The sequence below is a fragment of the Patiria miniata genome, unplaced genomic scaffold, assembly GCF_015706575.1.
Source record: "Patiria miniata isolate m_02_andy unplaced genomic scaffold, ASM1570657v1 HiC_scaffold_25, whole genome shotgun sequence".
Taxonomy (NCBI): Eukaryota; Metazoa; Echinodermata; class Asteroidea; order Valvatida; family Asterinidae; genus Patiria; species Patiria miniata.
The window spans coordinates 11,287,344-11,303,352 of record NW_024037064.1 but is presented as its reverse complement, the minus strand read 5'-3'; the positions used below and the strand labels follow the sequence as shown (position 1 = coordinate 11,303,352).

Genomic DNA, 16,009 nt, shown 5'->3' with positions numbered 1-16,009 from the left:
ATTGTGTTAAATAGTTGTAGGATTCTTACCAATTTCCCTGGAATAATAATAATAATAATAATTTTTAAAGTGCACATATCAACCAAACCGGTTGAAATGATTACCCTGCTCATTGGGCCAATGAGAACATTCCAAAGACCATTCAGCTCCCTGGGGAGTATGCAGCTCAATGCCACCATATCGGTGGAATCGGCTACATCAAACAAAACCATCTCTACCCTCGAAGATGCAGCTACTTCTGGTTGGGTAGAAGCAATGAATGACAAAGTGACCTGCCCAAGGACACAAACCACAAACCCAGGCTGGACTCTAACCACAACCTTCAGCTTTACACACGAGGTCATGAGTTCAATGCATCAGACCATGAGGCCGCGGTACTCCATTGCACCTCATACAATGGGCCTTCCGTAACGAAGCTATCAGCATTGTTAACAAACTAGGTGAAAATATTAGGGAAGTTGTTGTGTAAACTGCGCCTATTGTGGATGTGTCCACAACCTATCCAGGCCCGTTGCCAGTCCTGAGCGTTGGGGGGGGGGGGGGGATAGTACCAACTAGGGGGCCATAGTACCAACTAGGGGGGCCATAGTACCAACTAGGGGGCCATAATACCAACTAGGGGGCCCACTACCATAAAAATACACATGTATGGCCTTTGCCGTTGGGGGGGGGGGGGGATTGCTCCCCCTCACCAGGCCCCCCTTGACGACAGGCCTGAATCCCAGATATTTATTGAGATGACTCCTCATCAACAATTCTGGTGAAATTGGAATGCTTTATGGTGCCCTACTATTCAGGTCACTACGATGTACCTGACCACTCAGTTCCATTGACAGAAATTCGCACAAAATTTGGGACAATTTTCTTGAATTATTCTGCTAATCGCAGAAACCAAAGTTACAATGGGACACTATAGCAGTAAAAAAAAAACACATTTAGAAGAAAACTGAGTGCATAACCCACACGCCTTTTTGATACAAAGAGCGCGGTTACCTTGCTGTCATGGTTTCTTGGACAAATACAGTAATAACTTGTTGTATTTGTCACTATGCCCGGGGATTGCATTCAGACTAGATCACCGAATCTTTCATTTTGTAACAATGTTTGTTTTTTTCAAAATGTATTTCTTGTTATAGCTCTATGTGTTGGGTGAGGGACAGTGCATCTACAGAGGGACAATGCAAGGTCTGGTACCTTACCTAAAAAATCAAGGCCTCATTTGTCCACCGTACCACAATCCTGCAGACTATGGTAAATAAAGGATAATCTCAAATTTGTTTTTTTTTTATGGGGGGTGGGGTATTATTTGTTTATTACTTTTTGTGATTGCTGCTTTAGGAAACATCGCACTAGCTCCCGGCGTAAATAAGGAGAGTTGCCACTGTGTTTAATCAATTCAATTTCACAGTTTCGAAAATACAACAGCATATAAAGGGAGATATTTTTTATTTCGTGGAGTATTTTTCTGAATGTGTCAAACACATTATGGTTATGACTAACGATTGCCCATGAACAAGACATCACAGATTTGAAGACCACCAGCATACGGTTGTGAGCATGGTTGAGCACACTGGTACATCTACATGTAAAAGCATGTGTGGTATATTTTCTATGAGGTTATGGGTTCAATTCCTGCTGAAGTCAACTCCCTTGTTTCAACCTTAAACCCAGTAATTGAGATAGCATCCGGGGAGTACGGCAACCTCATTGCCAACCTCTCTAAGCTCGTAGACGAAGGCAAATGTGAGGAGTTCCTCAAGCTAGAGCCCTCCCCCCACAGCACCAGCACCAACAGCCTCAACAGCAACAACAGCCTGACGTACGCCCACTCCAACGGCGACGCCGCATCGTTGGGTATCTCCATGGCAACAAAGAACGAAGGCAGCATCACAAATGGTCACATGCCCTCCGGCGCACAATCCAACAGGGTAACAACCAAAGCGGTCTTTAAGGAAGCCAATGGTGTCACAAAACATTCTGTTATGGTAAGAAGCTGATATGTGCTTGTTTGTCACCCATAGGCACTTGTTGGGCTCATTTGTAAATACAGTCGAGTCTCGTCATAACAAACTCGTTCGGACCTAGCCAAATTGTTTGTTATATCAGAATTTTGTATTAAGAGGAACATCAGTCCCATTCATTGTGCATATAAATGCACAGTCGGGACCAAGGCTTTATGTTTGTTATAACCAGAATTTTGTATTAACAGAGTTTGTACTAACGAGAGTCGACTGTATTAGCACTCACGCCCATATGGAGGTCATTTTGACCCATTGGTATTCATGTCCATATGCGACACATTCATAAATACCTGAGGCAGTTTACCCATTCCTATTGGTCAAGAGCCCGTCACATGGGTGGTTTTGTAAACCACTGATAAAACACATGTCGGTTTTAAATACAATTCCTGCGTTCTGCGCCACATGGCTCAGGAGATTTTTAGCACTACCCATGCAATGTACATACCAAGTTCATTTGTTATGTAAAATGAAATTCCATCAAATTATGCTCCTTTCACCTTACAGTGCAACTGTTTCTTTTAAAGGTTTTTGCCGTTGTGAATGATTAAGTGTAAAAAAAAAAAATTAAAAAAAAAAAGTTTTATTTGAATTTTATATTTTATAATTATAGATGCATTTCTGTATCTTGATTAACCTCTGACCTTTGGCTTGTTCACAGTCATGTGGTGACCTTGACCTTGACAGTGGACATTTTGCCACCAGCTTCCTAACGCAGTTTAGTGTTCTCTTCAAGAGGGCGTTCCTGACGATAGTCAGAGACCAGGTAGAGTGACCATACAAGATTTTAATGATTCTGAAGTGCATAGTCAAATCCTCACAAGTCCATCACAACTCAAATATATCAGATTCAAGTCAAGCTACAAGCAATCAAAATTACAAATACCTGTACATAGGCATGACAAGATACCATACTGCTCATTCCGTTAACTTAATTATGACCTTATTTCTGATTTGACCTGTTGTAGACTTGTGATTTGCTTTTAATTAATTTGACTTTAATAACCAGACTTCTGCAATTTGGTCTCCACTTTTTTTTAAGTAAAGTCTGTCATGAGCCAATGTGGCCCATCAGAACAGCGTTTATCTCTGGTTTCAGTAGCATGTTACGAAGGAGATTATTTCTATTCCCCCTGGATGGGATGCTAGTCCATCGCAGGTTACTCCCCAGCTAAATACCGGTACCCATTTATACTCCTGGGTGGAGAGGGGCAAGTGGGGGTAAAGCAGCTTCAATATAATTATGACCAGCAGCTGGATTCGAACCCCTGACCCTCTGACCATGAGTCACGAACCCTAACCACTTGGCCACACTCCCCCTAGTTTTTCAGTTTCACCCCAAAATACAAAATAGTTGAGTTTTCTTGGGTTTTTTTCTACAGCTGCTGACACACATACGCATCATCTCCCACATTGCCTGCGGTCTCCTAATCGGGCTGCTGTACCTGAACATCGGGAATGACGGCAGCAAGGCATTCAACAACACGGGCTTTCTTTTCTTGTCCATTCTGTTCTTGATGTTTACTGCTCTGATGCCTACGCTACTTTCATGTGAGTGAAATTTTCATTTGGGACTCATTTACAAAACGTCAGTAAATTACGCTACTTTCATGTGAGTGAAATTTTCATTTGGGACTCATCCACAACACCTCAGTAAATCAAAACCTGACTGTTCTAGTATGGGATTTGATGTATCAAATTTGCACGTCAATCAATTTTCGTTTCTTAGCTTTCTTTAAAACATGATTTTTAAAGTGTTTGTCAATATTCAGAGCAGTACAGTGTATGTAAAACCCCTCAAAACACACCAGGCCAGTTTTAATTGTTATTATTATTATTGTTTTTTTTGGCAGTTCCTCTGGAGATGGGTGTCTTTGTCCGAGAAAACCTCAACTACTGGTATAGCATCAAGGCTTACTATTTAGCCAAGACCATGGCAGATATGCCATTTCAGGTAAGTCAGTTTCAATATCCTCTACTGACCTGCATGGTCCCATAAGGTATTGTGACACGGGGTTTGTCGAAAGCAAGAGGCAAATCGAAAGTTAAAGAAATGCAGAGCTGCCATGTCCCAACTTTCCTCAAAAAGAAGAGAGTACCACTTGGAGACTACTAGTAGGTGCTGGATCTTGCATTCGTACATTAAGGAAGGGATTGACATGTAGTTAATAATATTCTCTCTCCTAGGGTTAGGGTTAATTGTGGAAATTGTGTTAGCATCAGGACCTATCAGCGATGAACTGCCTAAAGTTAATAGAAAGGCTCTGTGAAGTTACTGTAATCCCCTTTGTTAAGATGTTGGTCTTTACAATAAGGACTAATTGTTCTTTCAGTTTGTGTTACCAATCTTCTACTGTACAATAGTCTACTGGATGACAGACCAACCTCCCGAGGCAGGGCGATTTGTCCTCTTCATTGCCATGGCAACCATGACATCTCTATGTGCGCAATCATTAGGGCTGCTTATCGGGGCAGGGTCTACATCCTTACAGGTAAGAAAAGTATTGAGTTGACTTTCCCTTTCTGCTTTACTGGTTTTCGAATCCTGCATGCTGTGGCCCACACTTCATCAGCACATTATCCAGGTCTGCAGCTTTGGTGGTACTTTGATGGGAGACCATTACTTTAATGAGAGACCATTGGGATTCGAGGTCTGTTGGGATTGTTGAATTATAAACTGCAAACAGGCACTCAACGTGTATAGGTCATTTTGTTAGGGCTGTTATGTCAGTCATTTAAGAGCACAGAATTGCAAGGGAACACTGGTTCTTAAAAAGGAATGTTAAGCTACCTCGGCACACATTAAAACTTGCCATGACTATGTTCCCTCCACCAGGAATCATGGTTCCATTGGACATTTCAAAACGAAGAGTAACGTTGATTGTTGAAATACTCACTGAAGCAGCACATCTCATTTCCTAGGGCACATCAAATTTTCACTGGACACATCTCCAGCCTGTTAATCTTGCTCCTTAAGCAGATCGTAGTGTTCTCATTTAAGGTAAAAATATTTATGAGAGTTTGTCCCTTGCATCAATATTATAGATCTATATATATATCTGTAACCTGCTCATCTGATTCCCTAAAGAAGCTCCTTAACTTCTTGTGTCAGGTGAATCTATGCTAGACTCATCTTTACCATGCGCTTGTTTGTCATGAAACCTGTTTGATTTCAACATCCAGAGCTTGCTTCATTAAGTAAGCAAACTTGTTTCTCCTTTATGGTGGGATGTCATTCTTCAGCACCCCATCCATTTTTATAAAGAAGCTGCTTCTTCTTTTTGGAAGGCAGCTTTATGATCTTAACCAGACGTTCATTATAATTGGCCCATCCTAATACCCGAAGGCAGTCTTTGCTGGCACACTTCTTCCATCCCTATTCTTCTCATTTTGTGAGCTCCTGTTAGTTACTTTCAGATGAAGTCCTTTTACAGGTGGCAGACATTGCCTTACTCATCTGAAACCGCTTGCAGAAGCACAAATTATGCCTCACTTCAGGCTGGAGTCTTTATCAAACCCATCTTAGGTTTTCTTAAGCTGTTCTGACATTGTCTTTTTTGGCAGCTGTCATCAGCCCAGGTGACAATTTTACCAGACTCTCTTTAGCATTGCCATCCAGCCCTCTGAAGTAGTTTTGTTTTAATTGAGCTGGAAGCATTTGCTGGACTGATCATTTGCATTCTGTTTCTTAAACATGTTAAAGAAGCCGCTACACTTCCCATTAAGGTGGCAGATGTAACTGCACACATCTCCAATTTTCCGTTCCCTTGAGCTGATCGAATGTCATTGCTGGAGGCAGTTCCGATCCTAATTTGGCTCCAAAAAGATGCGCTATTCTTAAAGTTGGACCTCTCCAGAGCTCATCCTCTTTCCTATTCTCCTGTCAGATTGAAGCCTGTGCCTAACCCAACCTGCTCTCACGAATTATTCTTGTGTGAGGGAGCACTACTCGTCCTTGTCAAGCCTGTTTCCATCATCCTTGAGCTGCTCTGGGAGCAGCTCCCACATATTGATCTTGTGTCAGATAGCATTCATCATTGAATCAATCTCCATCATTCTTAAACTGCTCTGAAAGCAGCATCTTTTTTTCTTTCTAACAGAAGTCTGTACTGAATCCATGATGAGAATCCCATACCAGCTATTATAAGCATTTCATGTTCTCCTTTTAGGTTGCAGTCTTCGCTGGACCCATCTCCAGCATCCCCATCCTGCTCTTCTCAGGGTACTTTGTCACCTTTGACACCATCCCCTCCTACCTCCAGTGGATCTCTTACAGCTCCTACGTCCGCTACAGCTTTGAGGGGATGATGCTGACCATCTACGGTATGGACCGTGGCGAGCTGGGCTGCCCAGTAAACACCACCTGCATGTTCCACACCAGCCAGGAGGTCCTGGAAGCGTTAGACCTCGGCAAGGATTCCAAAGTCTACTGGGATTTCTTGATCATGTTTGGCTATTTTCTTGTACTGAGAATATTCTGTTTTGTAGTGTTGAAATTCAAGGTTAGACAACATCTAGGTTGATAAGGAATTGTTAAGATGACTAATAAAGTACTTTTAACTACTGTCACAGTATTTTGGGAGTATATTGTGTTACACATGTACATATTTACAGAAACCTTCTGAACTTGGGGCCACTGCTGATGGTTGTTTCTGTTAAAAATAAATGAGCTTACATGCATGTAGTATCTGTTCATGCCTTACACACAGGAACAAAATGTGCTGATGTCAGATGCAAGGGGCAGGTCTATGTGTACTGCACATTAATTTTTTCAATTTCAACATTGCGGATGTTGAAAAACATGCATTATAAAGGATTTTTATGGATGTTTTATGGATGATTTATTGGATGGTGATTTACATTGTCCTGAAAATGTTCAATTCTGTACTCTTGCTGAGTTGACATGTGGACTACGTTATTGTCTTGTCCCTACCCCACCATCCACTCTGCCACGCCATCATAACCGGGTGTTTTATCGACTGAGCCCGCCTAATCCGCCGATGAAGAGGGGAGAGGTCCGTCAACTGCAGGAGTCCACCGTACAGGTTCACTCATGTAGTTTAGCTGACCAGCTGATGTCAGGATACCAGGTTGTGGCCGTACACAAGCAGTTCCGTGGAGCCATATATGAGCTTGAAAGAACGGTTGGAACCAGAGGTTAGTGCCTCCATAAACATGGGTCGGCTGCCCATTGCCAAAGGTACTATCCATGGTGACTGCTCTATGTTCCGACACCCCTATGTTCCGACAACCTAGATTGTGTTACTCCCGGTTAGGGTTAGGGTTAGGGTTAGGAATAGGAATATGTGCAGTCGGAACATAGGGGTGTCGGAACATAAAGGTGTAACCCTATCCATCTAGAACACTCCAACACCCCAGTACTCCTGTTATAATCCATAATTTGATATACTTCATGAAAACCCCAAACGATTGGGCCATATGATTGTTAGTTGATCACATGACTGCGTTCAAACCAAAACTATCTGTCTGACTTTAACAATGTGTACTATACCGAGTATTCTGTGTGATTTTTTATATCACATTTCCCTAATAGTAATCAAAATGTGCAGTAATTAAATGTATTTATGATATACATGATTTTCCTTTTTTGAACATTTTTTTTTATTCCACTCAAATGCATTTTGTTAAGTCTTTCAATGTTCACTAACTTTTGCAAACCAGACCTGATCATGTGCTGAATTGTGCATCTGTTAATGAAAGTTTATATTTACTTGTCATTGTGTATGTATGCTTTATAATGCATATTTTACGATTTGTGGAATGCACTACCAATGTATATGAGCATTCATGATTTTTTTTTATTGGCTTCAATATTTTACAAATTATATTGCCTGCTGAATATGTATTTTTATTAAAAAAAAAATGAAAATATAGAATAGCTTTTATTTTCAGAGTCTCTTTACAAATTCTGAAATAATTTTAAAGATTTTTTTATGAAATAAATGCATGTAATTAAAAAAGTCTGTTAATTAGACCTTATAATTAGAAATACATGTTAAATAAAAATGGCTGCTGTTGTATCGTATTGCACTTGCCTTTTTCATCATTAAAAAACTTACCACAAGATCTACAGTTCCTAAGTGATATGACTTTTCGTAGGCTAATTAGGAAGTCAAAATCCTACTGTGGTTGCCTTTGAGAAAGAATCTGCCTTCAACAAAATAGCACAGGTCTCTCCCAAATGGGGTGCAATAATGTGGCTTAGCAGAACAAAGCAAAGCCATTAGCCTTGAGTAGTTAAGACGTTTGTTATACTGTGCAATTACATTGTGTTGGCATTTTGATAATTATTGGTGCAATAGTCATTTCAACAATGAAATTAATTCCAACTCCGGGGGGGGGGGGGTTCGTGAAAAATATGAACATTTGAGAATTCAGGACTGTTAGGGTTTATAGGGAGAATACACAGATGGAGAGGATGTAAATCTTGATGCTGTAGGCCCCCTATGCTTGCTCGCACTAGCTTGTTCCTCATATGGATGAAGTTATAAGAGATCATTTGCATATTGCATCCCCATTGAGGTTCGATCTTGTGTTCCACAGGAAACATACGCCTATTGTTCATTCATTGTTACTGAATGTTAAGGGTTTATTGGGAAGAAAGTGTTCTCTGCATTTTGGCGCTGTTACTATTTACGTTGCCAATGCCAGTGTCTCAATGCTTCTAGTCTTGTTCAGAATTTTCAATAGTAAAAATTCACAAGTAATTGTGTAAATAAAGTTGTTTCATCAGCAGTAATTAATTGTGATCGCGCTTCAATAGAGCACGTTTAGTCCTGTTCATTGTGTGATTCTAAGTCCAATAAGAAATGTCCCTTTGCAACTTAAGCCGCGTCCGCATTGGAGTTATTGTAAAAAGTAACCGCGAATGCTTGTTAACATCCATAGTGGTTATTATACCGTACGCGTGTATCATATCCGCACTAGGATTAATTATAGTAAAGTTGAAATCATGATCGAGAAAAAATGCCAGGACATTTGAGTACTGCTGGTTATATTTGTCGTCATGCACCTTATTTTATGCAAGTCTATTTTACCTTGAGTAACATGCAGCAAATGTTTTGATAAAAGAGTGCTGCTTCAATGCCTGAATAACGTGCCTACTATTTTCGTTACAGCAAGAAAATGCAGTTCTGTGACTTTAATTTATTCGTCATGTATTGGAGTGTGTGGCGCTTTTAATAGATTAAAAAAAGTTATATTGTTTTCATGCATTTAACAACAATTAGTTATGCGTGACTTAGATAATTATGGTCAAGTGACCATGGATTTAAAGGGCAAGTATTTCTGTTGACATAGAGCTTTGAACTAGAGAATGTTAGCGAGAACAGCATGTAGAATTCTCTTTTGGGAAGATGTGGTTCTGAAAAGAACTGGTGGGTTGTGAGTAAACTCGACGTTTCGAACAGAATGATCTGTTCATCATTATTTCGAGTATTTTGAAGACGAACAGAGCATACTGTTCGAAACGTCGAGTTTCAGAACCACCGGTTCGTTTCAGAACCACACATCTTCCCAAAAGAGATTTCTACATGGTGTTACGGAACCCAATGAGTTAGATACGAAAATGTGTTGCTTTTCTTGATTTAAATTATAACTTGTTTTGGAATCTTTAAATTGTGTTTCAAGTCTTAACCGGCGTAGCCGGCATAATGATCTTTTCTATATTTGTTTGGCCAGTTCTGCTTTTGGTTGTGTGGCTTGCTTTATAACAGGTGCTGTTATAAGAACTTTTAATTAATATTCATAAATACCTCAGACAGTTTAGCTATTCCTATTGGTCGAGAACCCATCACGTGGGCGGTCTTAAACGGATGATAAAGACATGGCTAGCTGGTCTTAAACACTTTTCCAGTGTCACAATAAAATGTGGACTCCTAAAAATCCAGTTCCTCTTACCGTTTCATTGGTTGAACGTTCACAATCCTCACGTAGGCATGCGCAACACTACATGCGAGTCAGAATTTTATAGTTCTAAATTCAAAACGCAACGCCCCATGCAGGTGCATTCTGCGTGACATCGCGCAGAACGTGCTACGCGCGCGTCAATCTCCATAAAAGGGTTGTTTACATCTTACTCGCCAGCTGAACACTCCATTATTTTGCTAGAGGGATGTTTCAAAAAGCATGAAGTGAACTTGTTGAACAAAATCGGGATTTTTTGAACGAATTATTTGATATTTTTTTACGGATAAGGTATTTATGAATGGGAATAAATATGTGCTCGGTCGGTATTTATCACTCTGTTTAATACCGCTTAGAGTCTGGGTGCTGATAATTACCCTTGCCTCCGGCTCGGGTAATTATCAGCACCCAGACTCTAAGCGGTATTAAACGAGTGATAAAAACCTCCGGAGCACACATTTATTCCCTTATTATAGTCCGCCGGACTACTTTCTCCAGGATAGGGAAACATTTTCTATTTTTCGTCATCATATAACATAATTTATCTAGATGTTGTTTTTCGTCTATTTTCCTAACATTGACGAAATTGGTGTGCACTTTTCTAAGAACATTGATACAGAAACTCAAAGTGGTCAATATAATATTAATGTACTATGGGTTTGATATTTTATCAGTATTATCTTATACTTGAAATTTAAAATTGGTGGTTTTTTTTAGTATCATGCTTTAAATATACAAAATGAAATTATAAACAATGTCCTTGAAATTGTTGTGGTAAAAGTGAACTTACGGGATTTGCTAGAATACATAGCCTTGTATATGCTTTTGTGCGGAATTAGGAAAATGATTTTTGTATCGCTTGTAAATTTGGTTTATTTTTCAGTATCGCGTTTGAAATAATTATACGAAATGAAACCTTTTTTAAATGTTTGTTGGTAAAAGTGGTGAATTATGGGATATCCTAGAATACATAGTAAATAGTAATTGTGTCTTGTCTGTGCCGTTTGGGCAAAGTCGTCATGTCAATCGCGACATTGTCTCGATTCAACAATTCCAGACTTCTGCCCTTTACTACAAGAAAACGAGACCCATGGTTAGCCTAGTAAAACGGGTCCCATCGCGCACACAATGTATTCAATTGATCCACATTGGCTTTAGACATTATGCGTAAAAAGAGGAGTCGGAGGGCAATGATTTTGTATCACATGGATGAGTAAACCTTTTAACATTTATTGTTAAGCCTCTGAGATACCTGCAAAGAACATGATCCATTCACTGGAATATCTTTACAAGCACGTGGGCCACACAACGGGCCGGATTAAGTTTGTTAGCGTTAGGGGGTAATCCTATACGTTAATACTGCCCGGCTCACAAGTGCAGTCGGTCTGTAAATCAGTGAGTCATAATTGAGAGAGGTATAAAGGACGCTACTTTGGAACCAGTAAAAAAAAATGTTTAACGGGCAATTATTATACGGTGCCAGCTTCCTCTTCTGTATAGTGTAGGCGCGGCAATCCCGAGTATAGGACCCTGCACGCCACCGCAATTCAAATGCTCTTCAGTAATTTTGTCCAATCGGATGAGTATATATACTCCTAATAAAACTGTGTCATTCTGTCAGATATATCAAGGTGCATCCCACCTTTAAATGTATCCTTTAATGGAAATGTAGTGTCCGCAAATATATTTAATTACTGGTTTTAATGTGTACAAATTATGAATGAACTTTGTATTATAGATTAATGTGTACATGTATAAATAATTCGTTTGTATGGAAATAATGAAACGATTTTTGTTAGTCAGGTGGCGTATTGATACGGAAAGTGACCTCTCTGTTTTGTGAGAGTGCAGATGAATTAACAGGGCGTACTCTATTCTGTCTCGACAGAAAGCAACCTATGAGATATAATATAATAACCAAAACGCGTACTGATATAGCGAAGAGATAGTCGATCGTTTATCTGTTTTCCAAAACCTTGATTACAATTCAGTAAACTTTTTGAAAACACAAGGCAGTGTCCAATTTTTTTGCCGTTTATCTGTTTTCCAAAACCTTGATTACAATTCAGTAAACTTTTTGAAAACACAAGGCAGTGTCCAATTTTTTTGCCGTTCCAGGCATATTGTTGCGTTGGTGCTTCTCAGGCCTGGGACCAATTGCATGATACAGCTGAGCAGACAATTTGCATAACACCCTTAGCAAAAACCGTCAACGACTGCGTGGTTACCAGTGCACAGTCTGTACATTATGTTTTTGACTGGTAATCTCCTTTAGCTCAGTGTGAGGAATTGTTCATATATCGCAGATCTGTTTGTCTTGAAAATTATCATTGCTAATTGGCAAATTCAAATGGTCCGATGGGGTATCATTATAAATTGTAAACGATACCTTATATTGAAATCAAGTGTCTTAATTTTCAATTATCAAAATAATCATCTCATCGAAAGTTATATATAATAAAAACGATTATTTATTTAAGAAAGCCACACTGTTTGTTTTGTTTCATTATGAATCATACGGACGCACAAATGCATTCGGATGCCTCGTAAAAACCAGACGCACAAATGCATTCGGATGCCTCGTAAAAACCAACCGTAATGAAAGCCAAACTTCAGAGACGCGTCAAAACAATAAGAAAACGAAACCAAAGCAAAAACCAAATCAAACAAAACGTTTATAATCCTTGTTTGATAGTGTACAAATAAATCCATGCACTGATTGCCAGTGATTGATAACGTCTAAAAAACGGGTGATGTATGTAGTTATAGCGGATAAAGCAGTAGCCCGGCCTATACCGTTCAACGATATATGAAAAATGGGAAAGCAAATACTGTTGTGATAAATCTTGGCCTATGCATGGTGCTTGAAAGAAGAAAAAAAACTAAGTAGGTCTATGCAGATTATCATTCGAAACGAAGTTCCCACAGGGGACCCCAAATCAATGAATACAAGTTATTAAAGGCCACGTGAATCACAAACCCTTTCAAACAAGAATAATCATATAATCTTGTTTCTCTGTGATTCTCAGGGAGATTGCTGGAGGCCTGCCGGGCACCGTTTTGTTGGTTTTGAAGTCATAACTCCAGAATAAGAGCTGAAAACTCCATCTATCCACGTGTAACAGGTCAAAATACCAAGGAAGCAATGAAACAGCTGTCCAGTGGTAATTAAGCATGCATACTGACGTTATACCATCTGTATAATCACAGAGCAAGGACCCAGCTCTACGGTATAATCCGCTGGACGTCCATTCCTCGATGGAAATGTTCGAAACGTGGTCAGCCGGTATCTTGCCGCTACCGTTACCCGTGACCACAGACAGGTATATATAACGGTACAGGTTTACGAGGGGATTAGACTTAGGAGTTGTTGAACTGTTTAGGGGATTAACTCAACCGCAAAATTATTAAGGAGCTGGGCCCAGCCCCATGGAGGAACTCATTGCATTTTCACTGTGTTTTTGTTTGACCTGAAGGTGTCCTCATCGGATAATGTTCACGGCGATTTCACCAGATCTCCGCCGTTGAATTGCCGTGAAAAAAATAAATGTATGGGTGAAACTGCAGCTTCACGTATCGCCGCAATTTCGCGGTGCCGAAATTCATATAATAGTGTGAAGTGAACATTCCAATCATTGTGGATCAAAGGTGCACGTCGTCCCGGAGACAGGAACTGAAGTCAATCTCCTCATAAAAAAATTGCTCTTATTTATACAAACCCAAGGGTAATCTCCAGTTGCGTATAACAGCCACAAAGGACTACGCCCTTTGCTACTATCCATTGCTGTGAACATATGGCTTGTACGTGTTCGCGCGGCTCCATCGCCTTGAGCATGCAGAAATCTACTTCCAGAGAGCCAGTGTGACTTTCGCTCGGGACAGTCGACTTGGTATTCTTTGCACGCCAAGTCTGCATAGCTTCATTGAGGCATTTGAAACGGTCAGTAGGCCTATAGAAATGGACAAGTTTATGTTGTCCACCAGTGCCATGACGACACTATACTGCATGACGGGGAATACTTTCCCGTAACCAACGATATAAACCGGCTTAAGTTGTGCTCTCGTGACGGTCCGTTCTGCCATGCTTCGAAACGCTTTCCAAACAAGTGAAGTGACAAAATACAAGACTGACGGAAAAGCTATTCGATATCGGGCGTAGACTGGCGTACTTTGCTGACGATTGCGCCCTCAACGCTAGTCTGAGTATCCGTTGATCAGGTACGGTACGGAGCCTCCGTGTCCAACGTCTGATATATCTGAGCAATGCACATTTTGTGCGACTCCGCGCGCCAGCCAATCGGAGTCGACATTAGACATTGCGACGTCATAATTCGATCGGAAATGTGGACTAAGCTGTTGATTGGTCAATTTGGGTGAAAGTTTTTTTTGTGTAATAGGCCTACAACAACGGGTTTATACGGAAGACCCGATACAAGGCGCACGCCCGCTGAATGGACAGAATCTGGAGGTCAAAACGCATAATTAATCGCCGAATCTGCTCGCATATTCCTTAGAGTACCTCAACGCCGGCTCTGAAAAGGACATGGAGACCATTAGGTATATGGAAGAGTTTTCTGCAGTATGTCAAATGGTTGTCACCTATAATAGCACACAAAGACAGAAGTCGTCTGTCAGCCTGACCCTGGAAGGCTCTATTGAGCCGTGCTTCAGGATGAAAAGGCAGCGCTCGTGAGCTCACTTCCCCTGTATGCTAAGTGGAAAGTGGGCTTTTCCAATTGGCACAGCAGGCAACTCATCCATTTCCACGTAGCATGCCTATGCCCATGTCCACTGACATTCACACGAGGCCACTATCCTGAGCGTCTTCTCACTGAGGCAGACTATGCCCGGGTCAGTCGGGCAGGGCCTGTCCACATCTCGGTTGAATGACATTAAGGAGTTACCTAACAGTGATCCCTGTGAGGCCACACGCTCAGGATCTTGTATGGTGGAATTCTTCGTCGGAAGATGTTGCTCTTTGTACTTCTTTGTGCTAGCATGCAGCTAAAAGAAGAAACGATAAAAATGACTCACGGAAAGTGTCCTTGAAAAGCTGCAACATCTAGTTCATCTCCTTGGAGATCCGTGCTCAAGTTCGTCCCTCCTCGCGAAGCAGTGTCACATCTGAAGCCCACAGTGCAGAGCAGCAAAGAACTGTTGAAGCACAGAGAAACAAAATAATTTTTTCTTAATGTACAACACGTGTTCGAATTTGACTCATCTCAGACTCTATAATGTCCAGACACTGTTAAAACCCTTAAACCAAAGGGTGAGGCTCATGTCGCCTCCGCCAGTGGAAGGACACCATCTTTTTCAAACTCAACTGTCAAGTCTTTCTTGAGTTAAACAGAATAATTCCGGGTTCCTGAGCATGGTTGATGGTAATCTCTGCTCTCCCCCGAGCAGTTAATTCTCGTCAATATCAGCTAATTTACAACTGATGCCGGTACTCATAATTCACGTATACTCAGTGCTTGAAGAGAGACGGTCACAGACTGTACGTACAGTACATGGATTCCCAGAGAACAAAGCTATACAGTAGTTGCTATATTAATTAGTACAGCTCTAGCTCTGAATGATCCAATCACATCACCAGCTGCCTTATTCCGAGCTTTATTCCGTGTCTTGTTTCTTGTATAAACCCGTCAGCGATTGGCAAGTTGGAGTCACGTGGCTTATTTGCCTTACTTAATTGGCTTGTTGCTGGATTCGAACTCACTAGTGCGGCTCTCGATTCACACGACCAGCACCGTCTTAAATACCATAACGTATACGTTGGCAAGTGAGGGTAAACTAGCTTGTTGGAACACAAGACATTATAATTGCCAGGAGTTGGACTCGAAACACTGCCATCATCGAATTGCTCTCTTCAAGGCCATACTATCAATGTTATACTCCAAGCTTGTGGTGGTAAGCCTAAGTTGGAGTAAAGTGAGACCTTCCAATCCCATCCACCAAGTGATATGGTGCTCGGCGCTGTCATTACTTTATTAATTCCCAGCTAATTATCTGCATGGTGGATACAATTTTGCGCCGGTGGAGACTGAAAGGTGGGAGTAATTAGG

The 16,009-nt window shown here is 40.8% G+C and overlaps 1 protein-coding gene across 2 annotated transcripts in view; it reads left to right on the top strand.

Annotated features, from left to right (window-relative positions):
- LOC119733167 (ATP-binding cassette sub-family G member 4-like) overlaps positions 1-8,105 on the top strand; it is a 38,032-nt gene extending 29,927 nt beyond the window's left edge. For both annotated transcript variants that reach the window (XM_038206743.1, XM_038206744.1), the window contains 7 exons: positions 1,137-1,251; positions 1,672-1,985; positions 2,680-2,784; positions 3,401-3,569; positions 3,872-3,972; positions 4,352-4,510; positions 6,188-8,105. In XM_038206743.1, coding sequence (XP_038062671.1) covers positions 1,137-1,251; positions 1,672-1,985; positions 2,680-2,784; positions 3,401-3,569; positions 3,872-3,972; positions 4,352-4,510; positions 6,188-6,541 — 1,317 coding nt within the window. In that variant the 3' untranslated portion in view covers positions 6,542-8,105. The remainder of the gene's footprint in view (positions 1-1,136; positions 1,252-1,671; positions 1,986-2,679; positions 2,785-3,400; positions 3,570-3,871; positions 3,973-4,351; positions 4,511-6,187) is intronic.
- Positions 8,106-16,009: the final 7,904 nt, after the last annotated feature.